The following is a 21,426-nucleotide window of genomic DNA, read 5'->3' as shown; positions in this document are numbered from 1 at the left end:
GATTACCTGAAGATTAAACTTCCAAGCTTATTTCACCTGATGATTAAACACCCTAACTTGACCTAGAAGATTAGGTTAGGTTAGGTTGGCATTAGGGTTTTTCAACATTCGGTGAAATTAGAAGAGGAAATAATCTGCAGGTGATTAGAATTATGAAACCAAAGTAAGGAAAGTGTAGACTGAACCTCTCTCACTCACCTGAACTTCTCCTGGGCGTCCTCCACAGTGTCAGCGATGAAGTACAGGTCCTGGTAGTCCTGGTCCTGATAGGGCTGGACGGAGGTGATGGCTGGGTCGAAGTCCTTCTTACTGGGCTTGTCAGAGAGGGCATGAGCTAGCTCTCCGAAACTGCTCAGGAGGCCAGCGCCCCAAGCCCGGACGTCTCCGCTCTCACGACACAGCCCAAATTCCACGGTGAACCAATACATCTGGGGAGAGGGCCGGCTTCAGAGGATGAGTTGATAATTAGTGTGTGTGTGTGTGTGTGTGTGTGTGTGTGTGTGTGTGTGTGTGTGTAGGGGGCACTAAACCAGGGCAGGACTCACCGTGGCAAACTTCTCTATCTCGTGGTCAGAGGCACCAAGGGACGCCAGGCCCAGCTCTTGAGAGAACTGGGCGAAGGCTGGCTCTGCTAACAGTGGCGCGTGACCCAGCAGCTCGTGAATGGCGTCCCTGTTGATAATTGAGAGTAGTTAATGGTATTACATTCTGATTACCAAATATTAACATCGTTTCCTTTTATCTGATTGGTGGTGACGGAGTGGTGTGATGTAAGGAGGCAGGGCAGGGAGGCCGATGTGTTGGTGGATGGGGGGGAGGAAGGTTGCACCAAATTATGTTACGAAGGCATCTACATCATATAATCGTCTTATGTAGACTATCTTCCTGTATTAAGTAGTCAGTATATTCTTACATGAAAACTTATGTAACCAGAGTTATTTTATGGGAGAAATGTTGTCTGGTTGGGTATGTTGTATACCAGCACAGTATAGTATGACATATTAATTGTTTAAATAATAGTGTACAGTAATCATAAGAGACGATGTAATTTGCCGTGGTGAAAGTTGTATTTTACAGAGACAGGTGGTGTAGGAGTGGTGGGTGAGGGGTGGGTCGAGGCTATAGGTAGAACCGAATTTTCACACTCACTTAGTACAGCTCCCTACTATTATACACGAGAGATATTTGTATACTCTCGTCCATTATATATATATTCTAAAGGTTGATACAAAAGGCCGTAATAGACCTCTTTACATTACGGTCACTTAGAGAGCAATTCAAAGGACTACCTTAAAGCCACAACCCCTACAGGCAGGTTGGTATAATATTTGATAGCGTTAAGCGAAAGAAAAGTTTACCATGATCAGTTGTGCTTCTGGCCATTCACCTCAATATACTACCACGCCAATACCCACCAGCCACTGTACCGGTATAATTGCAGGCGACTGTACATCATAACATTAATTTCTTGAGACAAAATCCCGTAAAAATATTATACCTGGAGTATGAACTGAAGGTAATAAAGTTAACTCCTGTACTGTTTGGTTCTGAACTGTCAAAGTAATGTACATAACAAAGGTCTATTACTTTATAAGCATCATATCAGTACTAACGGCTCTGGGGAATGGTGAGGGGAGGAGTGGTGGCGGATATACTGGGTGCACTGGAACACCCTGAAGGCCAGGGACGCCAGGAAGTCTCGCGCCGTCAGCAGTCCAGCAGCTGGCCGCAGAGTGAACCCCGTCCGTCCTGCGGGAGGGGGTGAAGCTCAGTCACCTGACACGCACACAAATGACAACGGAAAGAATTCTATCACAAATATAGATGACAGGGGGATGAACCAACTGACAGTAAAACATAATAAAAGACAATGATATTTCCATATTTTATCCTTCCTGCCCCATGCCCGTCTTTTCTTTTCTTTATCCTCCTCGTGCTCTGTGTCCCTACTTGAAGACGTCCTTGATCTTCCTATTTATGTTTCATGTTAAGTAGAGACGTCCTCGACTCTTTTAGTCACAATTCATGCAGATGGAGACGTCTTTAACCCTCTTACTCATGTTTTTTATATGACCTAAAGACGTTCTCGATACACATACTCACGTTTCATGAATTTGGAGACGTCTTCGAGTTGAGGAATTTGGTCTGGTGTGTACCCACAGTCCCTCTTGAGGATCTCCCACACTTCGCGGTACTGGCGACAGGCATGGGTTGGGATGAGACGCTCCAGTTCTTTAAATACCGCTCCCCACGTATCTATCTCCTCCTGCTGGTACGCCACCCTCGGAATGGGATCACCACTGGTAGAGGAGAAAGCAACACATATGATCTGTGGTGAAGGTATATGGCTCACTAATTATAAGTAAAATTCAATTGCTATATAAAAATAAAGGCCAGCACTCACTACTTGCACGAAAGGTGACTCACTATCTGTAGGTGAAGGCAATGTCAGCTATCTCCTTCCTCCGGGCGCGGTATTCCTTGTCAGCGAAGCCCGGATGGTCCATGTCCAGGTCAGGCTCGAACTTCGTCATTAGGTGGTTACACATGTCCAACTCACTGATGTGTTTGGGGAACCATGCCTCTGTAGGTGGTGTTAGGGGGTATTTGCGAGGGTTAGAACAGGTGTTGAAGGTTAGTGGGGAGAGTTAGGAAGCTACTATTGTGTAACAGTAGAGGCAGCAGTTCATTAAAGATTTTAAGGAAATACCTGGCATTACCACTAACAGTAAAAGTTCAGCTCAAGTGTTTGTATTACATTCACTTGGAAGACGTAAGTTTGTGTTATTTAGATCGTGTTGTGTTTTAATTTCTGCTATGACTGGTGCAACAGCCAGAGATTACTGTGACAGAATTTTCTCTGGTACTGTATTTTTATTCAAAGAACACAAGATGAAGCGCAGGAGAGACATACAGTCTAATTGTGCTGATGTCACCTGTATCTTTATAAAATAAGTGTGATAAATTAGCAGACAATAAGGACAAGGTCTCCAGGTGTGGTCACTGTTCACCTTTGATAGAGGAGTGATGTTCGGACAGAAGGTTGACGGAGGCGATGGCCGAGCCTTGACGGAGGCTCTTGAGGAGGTTCAGAAGGGGCTCCCTCAGGATGTCGATCTTGATGAGAACGTCGAAGGCGACGCCCTTGCGAGGGGCAGGGCGTGTCTCAACGTGGGCCACATGACCCTTGAAGTTCTGCCGGAGGGACCAGGAGGTGAGGGTGTATGCCAGGTGATGGGAGGCCAAGTATACACAGCCATACACAGTGATAAACATGTTTATTCTACAAGTGGGGCGATAATACACACAGGCTAATGACAAGACACGTACAGACATCTTGACGAAGGGACACAAACAGATAAACAAAAACACACACACACACATACACACAAGTATTACAACGATATTTGGGTGATTCCTGACCTCATCACATCATGTTTTGAGGTTTTAAAGGTTTACAACAAAAACGTTCGTGTGTTCTATGTCTCATATCAGTGTGGTATGATGTCATATTACAGAGAGAGAGAGAGAGAGAGAGAGAGAGAGAGAGAGAGAGAGAGAGAGAGAGAGATATTTCTTCCCTTTACCCACTTCCCCCTAACACGTTTTTTCACAGTAAAAATCATGCGAAAAATTATTCCCTCTTCTTTTTTTCCATTTTTTATTTTATTTGTTTCAGGTAAGACTAATGTTGAAAATGTTCCTGCCTTCAAAACATTTCCCTTAAGCTGGTTCTCTGTCAGGTAAGGTGCCACTAAATGTTTCCCCTCTCGAATCACGTGACAAATGTTCCTCCTTTTCCCTCTTTCCCCTCTGACGTTTTCTAATGGTGCTTTTAAGGTCAAACGTTTTTCCTTTTACACATTCTTTCCTCAAAACGTTTACTGGAGTAACTTTTTTTTCAGTTAAGATTCAGGGAATAAAACGTTGTTCCTCCTACATAATTTCCCCCATGTGAACGTTTTCTACGGTAATATAAATTTTAGATGAGGTTTAAAACATTCTTTCTCTCACTAGACTCACATAAAACGTTCGTTCCTTCACCAGACTCACATATAACGTTCTTCTCCTCACCAGACTCACATAAAACGTTCTTCTCTAAACAAAACTCACATAAACCGTCCCTCCCCTTCACCAAACTCACATAAAACGTTCTCCCCCTCACCATACTCACATAAAACGTTCCCTTCCTATCAATGTCACCCTTTTAAACGTTCTCTACTGTACGTTTTTCATTCAGTTATGACCCTCCCTTCCCCCTCCCGGCCCTCCGCTATTAAACGTTTTCTGAGCTAAGTTACTCCTGGTAGGGTTTCTGTCGCTACAATGTACTATAGAGTCGGGTTTAAGAGTTGCTACCCAACCTCTACATCTCTTTGTTTACGTCTTATGGTCTGTTTACGTCTTATGGTCTTTTTGTTTACGTCTTATGGTCTTTTTGTTTACGTCTTATGGTCTTTTTGTTTACGTCTTTTGGTCTTTTTGTTTACGTCTTATGGTGTCTTGTTTACGTTTTATGGTCGCTTTGTTTACATTTTATAGTCTTTGTTTATGTGTTATGGTTCCTTCGTTTACGTCTTGTGGTCTGTTTGTTTACGTCTTGTGGTACTTTCGTTTACGTCTTACGGTAACGTCTCTTCCGCCCTCCATCTTTTCACGTTTTTTTTTTCTCTCTACATTGAAGTCTATCGAGAGTTCCTTCTTTCCTTCTCTATCTCTCACACTCTTCTTCCTTCTCTATCTCTCACACTCTTCTTCCTTCTCTATCTCTCACACTCTTCTTCCTTCTCTATCTCTCACACTCTTCTTCCTTCTCTATCTCTCACACTCTTTACTCTTCTCTCCTTCATCTTCCTTTCTCCTTGCAATACGGTGATGATTTTTCAGAGGCTCACCACTTCCTTAATTAATCTCCTTCTACAGCTTATTCCTTCCTTCTTTCTCATTTATCCCCTCACCTTTCGTATCTTTTTTTTCTCTTATTCCTCACCCTCTTTATCTCCCTTCTTCATTACTCTTCTTTTGTTACTTCTTTATTCCTTGTTTATTTCTTTCCATCATTCCTTTCCTTCTATAACTTCTTCCTTCCTCTTTCATTCCACTCCTTTTGTAAGTTCTTTCTCCATTCCTGATCTCCTTTATTTTCCTCCTCTATTCCTCTCCTTTTATACTTCCTCCTTCATTCCTCTCCCTTTATACCTCTCATCTTTCTTCCTCACCATCTTTACCCCCTTACATTAAACCCATTCTCCCTCTTCTTCTTCCTCCTTACCTCTATGGTCTTGATGATCCGAGGGAGGGAGGTGATGCCATCGACGAGAGCCACAACGAGAGCTACCTGCTGGGGGACATCGGGCTCACAAGGACTCTGCACCAGAAACACCTCCTCCTCGCTCAGCTCCCCATCTGTAGCGATAAGAAGACCTCGTTACTATAATATATACCCCCCACCACCACCACCACCACCTGTAGTCTATGTCATCCCTTCTTCGTGTAGGTCTTTTGATTTGGGTAAAATTAGTCACATAATTCGTCAAATAATTACAAACTCGAAGGTATAATTTAGAAAGGATGGGAGTACAATATCAATTAATGTTACAGAACTACGATAATTTTAGGTACCACACCGTTATTAAACTATGATAATTTTAGGAACTACGTTATAAAACTAAGGTAATTTTAGGTGAAGTTAGGTTAGGTTAGGTTAGGTTAGTAAGGAGGAATAACCCAAGTCAATGTAATGTGTCTATCCACTATCCACACCTATCCGCGAAGAGTGAGAAAGTAGAGGACAGTCAACCTCTCTCTCTCTCTCTCTCTCTCTCTCTCTCTCTCTCTCTCTCTCTCTCTCTCTATCCACCTATTCAAATATCAATAAAATATTCCCCCTGTTATTGTTATTTTCTATCATCTATCCATCATGAGACACCATCTATCCTTTCTATTATTTACAATATACTTGCAATCTAGATCAAACATTATTATGACTCCCCAACATTATCTATCGTCTATCCATCGTAACTTACAGGCAGGATAGTCACTAATCCTCTTCTATCCACTGACAGTATCCCTACCACCCTAGTCCTTATGCCTCTTCTATCCACTTACAATATCCCTGCCACCTTTATAAACATCAATTAAACTATCCCTACGTCCCCTAGCTATCGTCTATCCATCGTAACTTACCGCAGGATAGTCGCTGGGCTTCCTCTATCCAAGACTGCTTTTGCTGTTTGTTGATGGTCGTCTCAAATCTGGCGTCGTCCACCAGGGAGCGACGCCTTGCTGGGTAGCCATTCTGTGAGTACAAGGGAAGTAAATGAGTACAAGGGAAGTAAATGAGTACAAGGGAAGTAAGTATGATGACAGAAAATGGGTACTATCCTTCAGACAGTTACTTTCCCTTAATCTACCCCCCAGAGAGAGACATTTCCCCCCTTTTTCCCTCCAAGAGTACGATAGTTCCTTCTCCCTCTCCTCCAACAGTGAGACATAACCCCCCCTCCCTCTCTCCTCCAACAGTGAGACATACCCCCCCTCCCTCTCTCTCTCTCTCTCCAACAGCAGACTAACCCCCTCCCTCTCTCCTCCTCCAACAGTGAGACATAACCCCTCCCTCCCTCTCTCCTCCAACAGCAGACATAACCCCCCCTCCCCCAGGACATCGATCTCGCTAATGGTCCACCGTTTAGTGTGTGGTGGTGAGTGACCGCCTAGAAAATACCCCTTGTTGTCTGCCTGAGTAACTTGACTTGTGTGTGTGTGTGTGTGTGTGTGTGTGTGTGTGTTCTTTATTTACTGTATTCTTGTAGGCTCCGACACAGACCTGGGACAGCCAATCATTAAACAGATCTGTCAAAGTAGGTGGCCAATCACCAGCCTGTGTTTATTTCACCGGGAATATAGTTAGCCAATTACTACACTGCCGTCAAACATCGTCCACCAATCATTTATCTTTAAATTTACTAATGACCAATTATCTTTTTCCATGAAGCTCCTTCGAAAATCAAGGGACGAATCACAATGCGTATTAGCTTCCTTCGTTCATACCATATAGCGAAGAAGCCAATCAGCTTCTTCCGTTCACACCCTCTCGCAAACAGCCAACCAATCCGCTTTCTCCGTTCACATCCTCTCGCGAACAACCAACCAATCCGCTTTCTCCGTTCACATCCTCTCGCGAACAACCAACCAATCAGCTTTCTCCGTTCACATCCTCTGAACAACCAACCAATCAGCTTTCTCCATTCACATCCTCTCACGAACAACCAACCATTCCTCCATTCACATCCTCTCACGAACCAACCAATCAGTATTCTCCATTCATACCCTCTCGCCAACAACCAACCAATCAGCTTTCTCCGTTCACACCCTCTCACGAACCAACCAATCAGCTTCCTCCATTCACACCCTCTCGCCAACAACCAACCAATCAGCTTCCTCCATTCACAAATAGGCAACTGAAGGCAAGATTCGAAAAACACAAACCTAAAATAACGTGATAAGGTTGATCAGTTCCGAGATAGCGAGTGTGACGTCACGCTGAAGGGTAATTAAGACCAATTCTCACGTTATTAGTCGTCGGTAATTAGATATTCATTAAGTAGTGATGGTTCGTTAGGCCAAGTGACGAACTGTTGTAAGTCTCGTGAGAGTTTTGGGGAGAGAGAGAGAGAGAGAGAGAGAGAGAGGTGCCTAAAGGTATGATCAACTACTGTATAGCTAAATGAGAGAGGGCCACACTACCTCCCAGGGTTTATCACCCCCCCACCCCCTCTCTACCTCCCTTCATTACTGGCTCTCCAATAATCCTGAAGGGACCAATCACCACGAAACGCTACCAGACCGGTAAGTGGAACACACATACACTTACCTTCACCCTTAATTTTCAATTTATAATAAAGAATAGGATCACCTGAAGAATCTCCATCCTAACCTAACATACAACCTAATCTAATCTAAACCTGGCCTTCAATCTAACCTAACCTAGCTCTAAAGCTATCCTGGTCTAACCCTATCCTAACCTGACGTTGTGGTAGCCTAACCGAACCCTAACCCAAGCCCAACCTAACCCAAGCCAACCTAACCTAACCTAACCTAGCAAACCTAACCCAAGCCCAACCCAACCTAACCCTATTGAAGCCTAACCCAAGCCAACCTAACCTAACCAAGCCTAGCAAACCCAACTGTAAAACCTAGCAAGCCTAACCTAACCAAACGTAACCCAAACCCAACCTAACCTAACCCTAGCAAACCTAGCAAGCCCAACCTAACTGCTCAAACCTAGCAACCCAACCTAACCTAACCAAACCTAACTTAAACCCAACCTAACCTAACCTACCCTAACCTAACCTAACCAAACCTAACTTAAACCCAACCCAACCTAACCTAACCAAACCTAACTTAAACCCAACCTAACCTAACCAAACCTAACTTAAACCCAACCTAACCTAACCAAATCTAACTTAAACCCAACCCAACCTAACCAAACCTAACTTAAACCCAACCGAACCCAATTTCACCTCAAGATTAACTCCCCCTCCCCCTTAACGGTAAGAGGGATATAAGAGACTCGACTTAAACCAGGAGGCATAAACAAGGACTCACACACTAATGTTTACTGAGAAAAGTAAACAGAGGGACTCGTTTACCACAGGACAGGACAACAATACCACCGTCTGAGGCTGTGTTGTTGTGGGTAGTGGAGACCTGGACGGCCACACAATGGACTAACAAACACTCGACTATTTCCATAATTAGTTGAGGTTGTCTTGATTCTTGTTTCAGTGTTGGGTAATGTTAGGGACGTCTTGGTTGATTTGTTGTTGTTTGTGTGTTTATTTGGAATACCTGAATAATAGACAACCTAATTGATTTCACCTGAAGATTATTATTATTAACCGCTCTAACGCTAACTTAACCTAACTTATCCTAACTTAACCAAACCTAACCTAAGAAAAGTTGATGAAACATTTGACCTTGTGTGTGTGTGTGTGTGTGTATGTGACAGTGTAAGGGTGAGAAACTAAGGATAGGTGGGGGGGGGGGTGTAGCTCCTGAGTGAACAATGTGCCCAGATAAATTTAATTTGTCGCCAAAGACGCCGTCAGGAGGAGATAAAAGGTCGATCAGGGATGAAAGAGGGAGGTTGGTGCCGCCAGAGGACCCGCAATGGAGCCTAATGCTGGATAATTGTTCCTCCCTCTTAAGTGCTGTGTGATTACCCCTCCTCCCGTGTGTGTGTGTGTGTGTGTGTGTGTGTGTGTGTGTGTGTGTGTGTGTGTGTGTGTGTGTGTGTGTGTGTGTGTGTGTGTGTGTGTGTGTGTGTGTGTGATAGTAGCCATTAAAATAAAATATAGTAATAAAACAAAACAAGAGACGTTATATAAAACAAAAAACTAACAAAAATTAAAATAAAACAATAATGACAACAAAAACAAAAGAAGTCTCAACAATAAAACAATAAAAAACAAAATAAATCTTACAAAATAACAATCGTTCATAAATAAGACTAAAAACCCTAATAATAAACAATAGTTATAATAAAAACAATAAAGTTTATAACAAAAGAAGTAGGAAGTCACGTTGAGGCCTCCTTGGCGTGTGATTTTGTTCAGAGGAAGGGGAGGGGAAAGAGTGGGAGGCTAACAAGGGAAGGGGGAGGCGGGGAGGGGAAGGTGGAGGCTAAGGAGGGAAGGGGAAAGTGGAGGCTAAGGAGGGGAGGGGAAGGATGAGGAGGAGAGGGGAAGGAAGGGCTGGGGAGAACGGGAGGGGAAGGAAGGGGAGTAGGTGGAGGGGGGAAGTGGGAAGGAGGGGGAGGTTAAGAAGGGAAGGGGAAGGTGGAGGGTAGGGGGTATCAGGTGCATCCCCCTCCCTCATCCCCCACCATCAGGTCATTAAGGCATCATTTAGGGGTTAAAGATGGTGGGGGGAGGAGGGAGGAGGAGGGAAAGGAAAAGACGAAAGAATTGCTCTCTTTCTCTCTCTCTTTTTCCATCTTATTCAGCCGGTTGGTCTGTCTCTTTTATATCTTTATCTCTTATTATCTTTTCTCTTTTCTGTCTGTCTTTCTGATTATCTTTTATTCTCCTCTTTCTTTTCCTTTCGTTGTATATTTTTCGAATCGTTTATGCAATTATCAAGTTGACGGAAACGATAAATAAATAAATTAAAAAATTATAATTTTTTTTTAATCTAACTCCACCTCATCATGTTCATTCCCCGCAATTCACCAGATTTTACAAAGCCAAAGTCGAAGGTCGGGTCACAGTCTCGAACACTCCCCGGGCGGAAGTGTTAGTGAAGCGTCGTCCCAATTGGCATCCGACCCTGACTTCAGCATATCCGCCTCGTTAGGGAGACAAGCCACGAACAGCCACGAACAGCCCCACACACACACACACACACACACACACACACACACACACACACACACACACACACACGGGCGCGCGAGTAAATACAGTAAGCATAGGTAAAGACGTCACCCTTAGGACATGACAGGGTAAGGGAGATAGGGTGAAGGGAAATAGGGTGAGGGATCAGTGTGAGGGAGGGTGAGGGTTGAGGATAAGGAAGGATGAGGGTAAGGGGGGATGAGAGGGTAAGGGAGGGTAAGAAAGGATGAGGGAGGGTAAGAAAGGATGAGGGAGGGTAAGGAAGGATGAGGGAGGGTAAGGAAGGATGAGGGGAGGGTAAGGAAGGATGAGGGAGGGTAAGGGAAGGAGGAGGGAGGGTAAGAGAGGATGAGGGAGGGTAAGGAAGGATGAGGGAGGGTTAGATGAGGAGGCTAAAGGAGGGGGTGAAGGAAGTGCAGATCGACCAGGTCAGGCATGTAGGATAACGACCCTCAGCCTCACCTCCTCACTGCTGCTCCCCTCCTCCCCTTCTCTCCTCAATCTTTACTCCTGTCACCACTCTCCTTCTACCACCCCACTCCCTCCTCCTCCCTCCCACCCACCTCCCTCCCACCCCAACTACTTGTCTCAATGTCCAATGTAATAATATCCTTAAAAAAAATTATGTTATCAAAATCTGCAAAAAAGTTAATACACACACACACACACACACACACACACACACACACACACACACACACACACACACACACACACACACACACACACACACACACACACACACACACACACCTGATAAACATAATCACACAAGATGAACCGAATCCATCGATCGTCAGCACAATACTTCCTGGATGATACACGATACACTCTCACTGGGCACATGGCAGATGTACGACAAACCCCAGCAAGATCCATTAATCCTCACGATACCTTCCAAACATTAACTCCTATTATGAATATAAAGCAGCCAGTATGATAATTATAAAGTAGTGATAATTATAAAAAAGGTAAAAAAGTAGTGAAAGTATAAACATAAAAAAGGTGATAATTAAAAAGAAAGAAAAGCAGGAAACTATAAAAAAAGTAGTGATAATTATAAAAAAGAAAATAATTATAAAAAAGTAGATAATTAAAAGAGAAAAAAATGATAATTATAAAAAAGAAAAAAAAAGAAGATAATTATATAAAAAATAGTGATAATTAAAAAAAATAGTGATACAAATGATAATTATAAAACAGTAATAAGAGTTTTGATTCAGTCCCGATTCTTAAGTTTCCTTTACACGATCAATACTTTTATATTTTCGTGAATGTAGATCAAAAATGATCTGATCATAATTTTAACCTAAAAGTACAAGACCATGTTTAATTTAACATTGAATAACACTCAGAAATTTAACTTACCGTATGTATTTAACCTACATCCACACCCCTACACCCCCATCCACACATATTCAACCACTCACCCACCCACAATCCCGCCCACTCATAACCTTTCATCCGCCCACAACCACAATAAAGACATTTAACCCACTACTCCGGGTACAAATATACCAATCAACAAACACTCATAAGATATATCCCCATGCAAAAATATAAATACAACAGCCTTCAAAGGCAGTCGGATTAGCCTGTCATGTCCCCAAAAAAAAGATGGTGAGTCAGTTGTGAGAGGTTTTCAACTGTGTGTCTCTGACTTACTACCTAGAGTCTGGGTTACACACAGTTCTAAGATACAGTGTAGTGGTGATATGTTCCTACAGAGTGTTGCCTAGGTAAGTCTCTCCCTCACACACTGCTGGGTGCTACAGGTGGTGTGGCCCTGGGAGGTTAAAATAGGTAAAAAAGCATTAATAATACTACTACTACTACTTTTTTTTTTTTACGTGACATCCAGCCTCCCCAAAAAGCCACACCTTCGCCAACTACTTCATTTTACCTATTAAATATCTAATACATAAGACTATCCTATTCTGTAAGTTAAATTAGTTGAGCTGAGATCTATGCGGCATCTAGACTATAGCCTCATAGTCAATATCTGCAGCAGTTGTCGGAGTAGGGCAGAAGCTCTCGTCCCTGAGGCAAGAGCAAAGCCGACCGAAGGAGAGAGAAAGACAGTCGACATCTCATCTAGGCTGTAAATAACTCATGAGTCTGGCGTAGAAACATCTTGCACTGGGCCCATCCCACCAGAGGTTGTGAACACTAGAGGAGTGAAGCCTGATCAACGTTTTTAATTCTCCATATGCCCTTTCTGTCGTTCTCGTTCCCCTGTGACAGCATCAGAGCCAGGTTACAGTGACATGCCGCCATCAAAAAATCCGATGTCGAAGCTCCGCTTTACCGCGTCCAGAATCCTCAAGAGCACTGACGTCCACGCAGGCTTCATTAGATGTGCTTGAAGTCCTGTGTTGGAAGATCTCGCCATCCAATGAAGGAGGGTCGCACCATGACGTCCCGGCAGATTTCAACATATTTGCAGATCCTTACCATCATGCCCATGCATATGAAGCCCTTTCCATGAGACCATTACGTGGTCGCCATCATAGGAAGAGACACACGCATTGGGAGGCAAAACGATCTACTGGCCAACCATACCTTAAGCAATGGCATCTGTAAATTCTTGTTTATAAGACTGAAACCTTTGCCCTTATCAACGTGAAGCTAACCAGTTCGAGACGCCCACCCCCTGCGCTATAGCTACTTTTTTTCAAATTTTCTGGAACCCAGCAATCGTTGCTGCAATCTCATTTTGGCAGTGCTGTCGATCTGTCGTAATGGACCCACGAAACTATTTATTTCAATTGCGTCCACTTCTGTTGCATTCTGGGCTATTATGTGGTCCGTGAGGGCTGCTGTGAGCTTAAGTGAATTTTTGATGTTCAGTGGCAGCAACTTCCTGGATTAGTTAGTCCCATCCCTCCCAGTCTTGGTGGAAGTGCAAGAAGTGTTCTTTCTGCTGGGGTTGTCAGGTGTTTCACTAGTTTGGGAATGAACTTGACACTGATAGCTTCTTCCAGAGGGTGGAGGAGGTCCGATTCAGGGATGGTACGCATCAGGTAGTTCCAGCGATGCTTGACTCCATGGGTGAATGCAGCAAAGGCCGCATGTGGCTCTGTGTTAGCAATCTCAGCACAGAGCTTGATTTCATCAACCCACTCATTCACCTTCCCTGCCACGTACTCGGTCTTGAAGTCCGTAAAAGCAATTACTGCACCTAGATGTCTTTGGCCGTCCTTAGTTATTTTGATCTCACTTCCGCCAAAACCTCAATGCCCGTTCATAATGTTCTGGCTTCAATGATGAAGGACTTGGTTATGCCTTGGGTGGTACCTTATTTATGGACCTCGCGATGTTACTAAGTCCCACCACTTTTTTATGCCCTCCACTTTTCCTGCTCCCTGTAAGGTCATCAGACATACCAATGGTTTGACCCCAGTTGTTTTCAAATTTTATTTCGTTGAGCACTGATAGGCCAATTGCATACATTGCCAGTAACGGGGTCCCTCGTGTTGTTCCTCGGTCGACTGTAGGATGGTATCACCTCGTAGAGCCTTGTTATTTACTATGTAGAGGTCTGAAGGATTCCTATACGAATTTTCAACATACATCGCAAAGCTATACTACTACTACCAACAACAATAATAATAATAAAAAAATAATAATAATAACAATAACAATAATAACAACAACAACAATAAACAAACAAATACAACATACACTATACAATACCCATTATACATTAACTCCCAAAAATACACTCCACAAATCCCCAGTTCCATATAAATTAATCATAAATTAAACTCATTAACACAAAGTTCCCTTAACACAAGTAAAAAAAAAAGAAGAATGAATCCCTGCCTCATGATTAGTATATTATGTGGCTCAGTGGGGGCAGTCTGAGCTACTAAATAGCTTAGGCAGATGAGCAATTAAAGGCTACCAACACGGAGATATTTTCCCCACAAGATTCCTGCCTTGGTGGTGGTGGTGGTGGTGGTGGTGGTGGGTGGTGGTGGTGGGGAATTGAAAGACCTGCCAGCATACGATTTAAAAAAAAAACAAACCCAAGCCGCTGTGTAGTTTAGCTTTTTATTGTGAACTTAGTATCTCTTAGGTGGTGTTGGAGTATTGGTTTAGGTTTCGGGAGGTGGTTTTAGAGGGGAGAAATGGAGTTAATGATTAGTTAGGTTTAGAGGTTTAAATACAGATATGAGTCTCGGAATGAGACTCAAGTGGCGAGGTATTTTTTATTTATTTTTATTTTATTTTATTTATTTGCTCTTCTTTGTGATTGGGGGGTGAGGATAGTGGGAGGAAGGTGAAGGGAAAGGAAGGAAGGAAGGAGACAGAAAGGAGCAGAAAGGTATACTGTAGAAAGAGGAAAAGAAAAGAGAGAGGGAGGAAAGGTAGAGATGAGGAGGGAGGGGAAGGAGAGAGAGACAAAAGAAAGGAAAGAGACAGGAAGAACAGAGTAAAAAATAAAAAAGTTAGGAAGGAAGAGAATAAGGTGAAGGAAGGAAGAAGGAAGGAAAGAAGGAAGGAAGGAAAGGAAAGGAAATGTAGAGAATAGATGAGAGAGAAAGGGGAGAGAGAACCCATTGTGAAGAAGAGAATAGTGGGGGAAGGATGTGAGAGGGGAGGAAGAGGGAGTGAGAGGGGGGAGGAGGAGGGGGGGTGGAGGGGAAGGTGTCAGTGTAGGCAGAAAGACGAAGGAGAGAAACAAAAAAGATGAAGACAAATGAAAAGACAAAAGACACAAAGAGGTTAGAACAGAGAGAGAGAGTCTATTAATCACTACCTCAACAAAAATAGAGTGGGGACCCGCCCGACCCTCTTAGGGATCACGACATGAGGATGAGATCACGGCCGCCACTGATGAAGGAGGATCCCAACCCCTTCATTGTGATGCTCCGGTAGTCTAGGAGGATTCGAATTCCTTCATTATGATATATATATGATCAAGGGAAGAATCTAATCCCCCTTATAAACATATAACCCAGATTTGAGTAACTTTTGTCGTATTATCTTAAAGTATAGACGAAATTATTACCTTATTGGGTCTGAACCTCTTTATTGTGGTGCTCGTATTGAATAGGAGGATCGAATGCCTTTACCCCGATGCTCATTTGTCCAAGGATGGATCTGATTCCTTTACTTATGAGGCGAAGCAGATGTGATTTTTGCCTCTTCACTTATACTTACCGATGATGATTTTGTTGTTGTTACTGATTAATTATACTTTAAATTAATAAAAGTAGCAGGTCAAATAAACTTAATTCTAGAGTAAAACATGTTGACGTGAGGATACATTAAGATCTCGGAAATTAATTAAGTTAAATCGATGAACCAATCAGCACCTTTCTCTTACGTCATAAAATCTCGGTAAGTCATTGGTGGAATGTATAAGCCTATCATTTCTTTGGACACACACACACACACACACACACACACACACACACACACACACACACACACACACACACACACACACACACCCTGATGTTATAGGTCCATGAACATCTCACTGGAGTATGACCACGAGATGCTTAAGGAGATATACCTGTCAAGCACGTACACATCCTAGCGCACACACACACACACACACACCTGATGTTATAGGTCCATGAACATCTCACTGGAGTATGACCACGAGATGCTTAAGAGATATACCTGTAAAATACGTACACATCCTAAGCGCACACACACACACACACACACACCCTGATGTTATAGGTCCATGAACATCTCACTGGAGTATGACCACGAGATGTAAGGAATACCTTGTCAAGTACGTACACATCCTAGCGCACACACACACACACACACACACACACACACACACACACACACACACACACACACACACACACACACACGTTGAAGTAACTGTATCGTTCTTGCTCGCCATACAAAATTCATATAAATTACAGTAAACAATAGATTTTGTAAATATATGATGAAATGGCCTTAAAACCTTCAATGCCTAAGATACAGTGCTATAGTGCCAGTATAGTAAGAGTGCCGTATAGTGCCAGTATAGTAAGGGTGCCGTATAGTGCCAGTATAGTAAGGATAGTGCCAGTATAGTAAGAGTGCCGTATAGTGCCAGTATAGTAAGGGTGCCGTATAGTGCCAGTATAGTGTGACACAACAACTAATAAAAAGAAAATTGAAACCATATATATGTGAGATACTCCCAGTATATGAAGGCTTGTGACCCATATACTGGTAGTAGAGGTAGGTAGTGGTGGTGGTAGTAAGAGTGTGTAGTGGTTGTTTTGATGGGTGTGGTATAGTGGTAGTGGTGGTAGGTGATATAGTGCAGTATGGTAAGAGGATATAGTGCCGCAGAGTATATGAATGTGGGAGGAACACAACCGTAGAGTTATATTCGATTGTAATGTTAACTCACTCTCTCCTTTTATCACCTCTCTTGTTCCTTTTCCCATCTCCTATATTAAGTCTCTCATCTTTCTGCACCAAATAATAATAATAAAAACAAAAAAGGAGGAGAAAACGTGGAAGAGAGTAACAGTAAGAAAAATACGGAGAGGAGGAAGAGAGAGAGAGAGAGAGAGATAAGGGAAGTACTTCTCTCTTTGCCTGATAACATATCCACTTCTTCTCTCTCTTATTTTTATTGTATTTTTAACGTTGTTTTCCTCTACTTCCTTAACTATCAACGCTGATATATATATATATATATATATATATATATATATATATATATATATATATATATATATATACACTGTGTTTAAAAGAAAATAATATTCCTCTATATAAAATATAAAAACAAAAAAATCAATAATAATAAATAATAATACACCTTTTCACATATCCGTTGAGACATTGTTACATAACTATTTGACAAATTTCATAACCGAATGACAGAACACATATCGAATGACAATCTAAAATAACTGTTCGTTCATGCTAACGGAAGTGATTGACATAAGTTATGAAGTTGACAGACGTGAACAATAAACCGACAGTCTACATATAGTTTGAGAATGTAATAATTGAGAATGACATACCACCAACAGTTATTTTATTGATATGTGTTCTGTCATTCGGTTATGAAATTTGTCAAATAGTTATGTAACAATGTCTCAACGGATATGTGAAAAGGTGATAATAATAATAATAATAAAAATAATAATAATAATAATAATAATAATAATAATAAATAATAATAATAATAATAATAAAATACCACATGCATATAAAATAAGCTTTTCCTGTACAGCTTAAACCTCGACTTTTAGCATTACTTCACATAATAGTTTCCGTTGTCCGGTACATTTGGTCGCCTTCCTCCAGTTCACTAGATATATGTTTTATATAATTGTTCGAATGTTAGTAGTATATAAATGATATATCAATTATTGTACTTTAATCATCATATACTGAATACATAATAATAATAATAATAATAATAATACTGTACTATTATCTAGAACACTTATGATGCTCCTACTACTACTACTACTACTACTACTACTACTATACATAACAAGACAACTGTTCTTGGAGACACGGGAAGAGGGTAGAGGCCAGGCACGGGAGGAGGGCGGAGAGTAGAGGTTAAGAAACGGGAGGAGGGGTAGAGGCTAAGAAACGGGAGGAGGGGTAGAGGCTAAGAAACGGGAGGAGGGTAGAGGCTAAGAAACGGAGAGGGGAGGCTAAGACATGGGTCAATATTGAGCCTGTCATTAGTATTACTTATTATTGACCCACATCTCTCTCTCTCTCTCTCTCTTTTATTTTTTTTTTCACTTTTTCTCACTTTCTTTCTGTCTGTCTGTCTCCTTTTCTATGTATGTATGTATATCTTTTGGGTGCGTCAGTCAGCCCAATACTTGACTTTCCTACCAGACTGTTCTAGTGGTCTGTCTGTCTGTCTGTCTCTGGTCTCATAAAAGTTTCATATATCAGATAAGACATAATCCTTAAAGTTTATGTCATTATCCGTAATAAAAATTTGCCCACATTTTTTACTTTCATATAACCTAATTATAAAAGTTTCTGATTCTGATTATAGTTTCGATTCTGATTAAAAGTTTCAGAATCTAATTATATAGTTTCTGATTCTAATTATAGTTCCGATTCTAATTTCAAAGTTTCTAATTCTGATTACAACGTTTCTGAATCTGATTATAAAGGTTCTGATTCGACATAAAGTTGCTGATTCTAATTATAAAGTGTTCGATCACAAGTCCACGCCATAGACCTACCCGATAAAAACCGGTGTCCAGCGGGTTCTGTGTCTCGGGTTAATTGGCGGACCTGATCGTAAGCCGCTTTGTGCATTGGGAGCAGATCTGGCCAGGGTCTGATTCTCCCCTAAGCAATCCAAGGCAACGGATAGCAGGGGAGAGGGATGATAGCAGGGGGGGAGGGTGGATAGCAGGGGGAGGATGATAGCAAGGAGAGTAGGATAGCATATATGAACTCCATACCTCCATGAAGCCTCCTATGCATGAATCCAAAGCCAAGCCCCATATGAAGCTCCCATGCATGAAGCCTCCCAGAGCCATATAACTCCATATGAAGCCTCCCATATGAAGCCTCCATATATGAAACTTTCCACGTAACCTCCCATGTATGAAGCCTCCCATGAAGTTCCACATGTATGAAGCCTCCCATGTATGAAGTTCCATGCATGAAGCCTCCCATATGAAGCCTCCATATGAACCTCCCATATGAAGCCCATATATGAAGCCTCCCATGTATGAAGCCTCCCATGTATGAAGCCTCCCATGTATGAAGCCTCCCATGTATGAAGCCTCCCATATATGAAGCCTCCCATATTAAACCCATATGAAGCCCATATATGAAGCCTCCCATGTATGAAACTTTCCATGTATGAAGCCTCCCCATGTATGAAGCTCCTGTAGAAGTCCACATGTATCAGAAGCTCCCATGAAAGCCTCCCATAATGCCTCCCATATAACCCCATGAACCTCCCACAGAAGCCTCCCATGTAAAGCCTCCATGTATGAAGCCTCCCATATGAAGCCTCCCATGCATGAAGCTTTCCATGTATGAAGCCCATGTATGAAGGCCTCCCATGTATGAAGCTTCCATGTATGAAGCCTCCCATGTATGAAGTCTCCCATGTATGAAGCCTCCCATGTATGAAGCTTCATGCATGAACCCATGTATGAAGCCTCCCATGTATGAAGCTTCCCATGTATGAACCTTCCATGTATGAAGCCTCCCATGTATGAAGCCTCCTGTATGAAGTTCCACATGTATGAAGCCTCCCATGTATAGGCTTCTCGGAGGCTTCAACACATAGCCTCTCACATTCCTGAAGTTTGGTTCTTTAAGTTATTGAACGTAAGATTCACGTTAATAGCCATGTGTGGTGGTGCTGGGAAAGGAGGAGGAGGAGGAGGAGGAGGAGGAGGGAGGAAAGAGGGAAGAAAAATTAAAGATGAGGTGGGAGAGAAGGAGGTAGGAGGTAAAAGGAAGAAAGGAAGGGAAGAAAGGAGGGGAGGAGGGAGAAGAGAGGGTGAGAGTAGGGACGAGAAAGGAGGGAGGAAGAAAGGAGGGGACGGAAGGATAGGAGTTGGGAGGAAGATGAAAAGGAGGACGGGAGAGGAAAGGAAGGGAGAGGAAGGGAGATGAAGGGAAGAAGGGGAGAGAGGTGAGGAAAGAGGGAGAAGAAGAAGGGGAAGAAAGGAAGGAGGAAGGAGAAAATAGGTCAGTAAAATAAAGAACTTCGGTCATTCAGTCAGACCAATTAAATAATGATCAGTCAGTCAGTCAGTCAAGAGTTCTCGCAATGAGTGAGTGAGTGAGGAGGAGGAGGAGTGAGCGAGCGAGTGAGTTAGTGAGTGAGTGAGTGAGGAGTGAATCAACATTGGTATTCATAGAGCTTGCTGACGCTGGTAAAATGAGAAGAAATTTGGAGACCTCAAAATCCGTCCAGCTGCCAGGGTGAAAAAGTTCCCAAGAGGTAATGCCGTCATGACTGTGTAGGGCCAAATATTTCCTGCCTCACCCCCCCATACCACCAGCCTTCCTTAATCTACCTCCTTCATCTCACTTCTTCCTTCCCTTCCTCCTCTGCCTGCCTTCCCCACCCTTCCACTCCTTCTTTAATCGTCCTCCCCTTTATCCTCCTTCTTCAATCTTCCTCTCCTCCTTCCTTCCTTCCTTCCTTGTATGGCGATAGTTCTGGCTTCTACACAACCTTCCCCTCACCATTATATCCGGGATGAAAATTTTATGTGTTGAGTTTGACCGTCACCCACCCACTCTCTCCCATCTCCCCCCTGATGTTTCCTCCCACCCACCCATTCTCTATCCCCCACCCATCCACCCACTCTCTATTCCATCCCCCACCCCGACAGCTCCAAGTATTACAGAGCATCTTATTGATTTTCATTTGTTCTTTAAAAATATTTCTGGCGTTCCTAACTCAACCCTGGGAAGTGAAAGAGTTGACCTGTCTGTCGCCCTATACGTCTGATTAACAACTGATCACCAAAGTTCCAAGTTTAGAAGCTCCAACAACTTTCCCTGAATACGAATCTGCAACCTTTCGATTTACAACAGGTACCTACTTTACTGCTAGGTGAACAGGGACCAAGGGGGCTAGGAAGAGTGTCCAAACAACTTCCGCCTGCCCGGGAATCGAACCCGAGACATCTTGCTTGCGAGGCAAGAGCGGTACCGCTTCTACCACAAGCGCCCCCTGATCACAGTGAGTCTCCGAATCGTGATATACCTCGGCTGATTGATCCAACCAATCACAGGCCTTCACGCAAAGATGTAGGCGGAGCTTATTTTATACTATCCAAAATGAACAGTCAATAACTGATGAAAAGTAATGTTATATCGTAGTTTAGCGTAGCACAAGATGGATGACAGGGAGTTGGTCATTGTTTGCGTTAAGCCGAACTTGGAAAAAGTTTCTCCCGTGCTAAAAACAATTTCAGTCAAGTCAGGAAAGGCTCAACCACAAGAACCACGTAAAGTACAAGCATCACTCACACGTTCACGAAAACCTGCTATTACTAACCATCTAAAATATAGAAACCTCTAACGA

General features: G+C 42.7%; 1 protein-coding gene across 1 annotated transcript in view; it reads right to left on the bottom strand.

The window, feature by feature from the left end:
- LOC121861638 (tyrosine 3-monooxygenase-like) overlaps positions 1 to 21,426 on the bottom strand; it is a 37,530-nt gene that overhangs the window by 6,649 nt on the left and 9,455 nt on the right. The window contains exons 2-9 of the mRNA XM_042359533.1: positions 6,187 to 6,298; positions 5,273 to 5,406; positions 3,012 to 3,195; positions 2,428 to 2,584; positions 2,104 to 2,300; positions 1,614 to 1,749; positions 546 to 672; positions 199 to 428 (exon numbers count right to left, since the gene is read on the bottom strand). Of these exons, the coding sequence (XP_042215467.1) occupies positions 199 to 428; positions 546 to 672; positions 1,614 to 1,749; positions 2,104 to 2,300; positions 2,428 to 2,584; positions 3,012 to 3,195; positions 5,273 to 5,406; positions 6,187 to 6,298 (1,277 nt within the window). The remainder of the gene's footprint in view (positions 1 to 198; positions 429 to 545; positions 673 to 1,613; positions 1,750 to 2,103; positions 2,301 to 2,427; positions 2,585 to 3,011; positions 3,196 to 5,272; positions 5,407 to 6,186; positions 6,299 to 21,426) is intronic.

Source organism: Homarus americanus, unplaced genomic scaffold (genome assembly GCF_018991925.1).
Source record: "Homarus americanus isolate GMGI-L3 unplaced genomic scaffold, GMGI_Hamer_2.0 scaffold9847, whole genome shotgun sequence".
NCBI lineage: Eukaryota > Metazoa > Arthropoda > Malacostraca > Decapoda > Nephropidae > Homarus > Homarus americanus.
The sequence above is the reverse complement of the archived record's forward strand: the minus strand, read 5'-3'. Positions and strand labels throughout refer to the sequence as shown.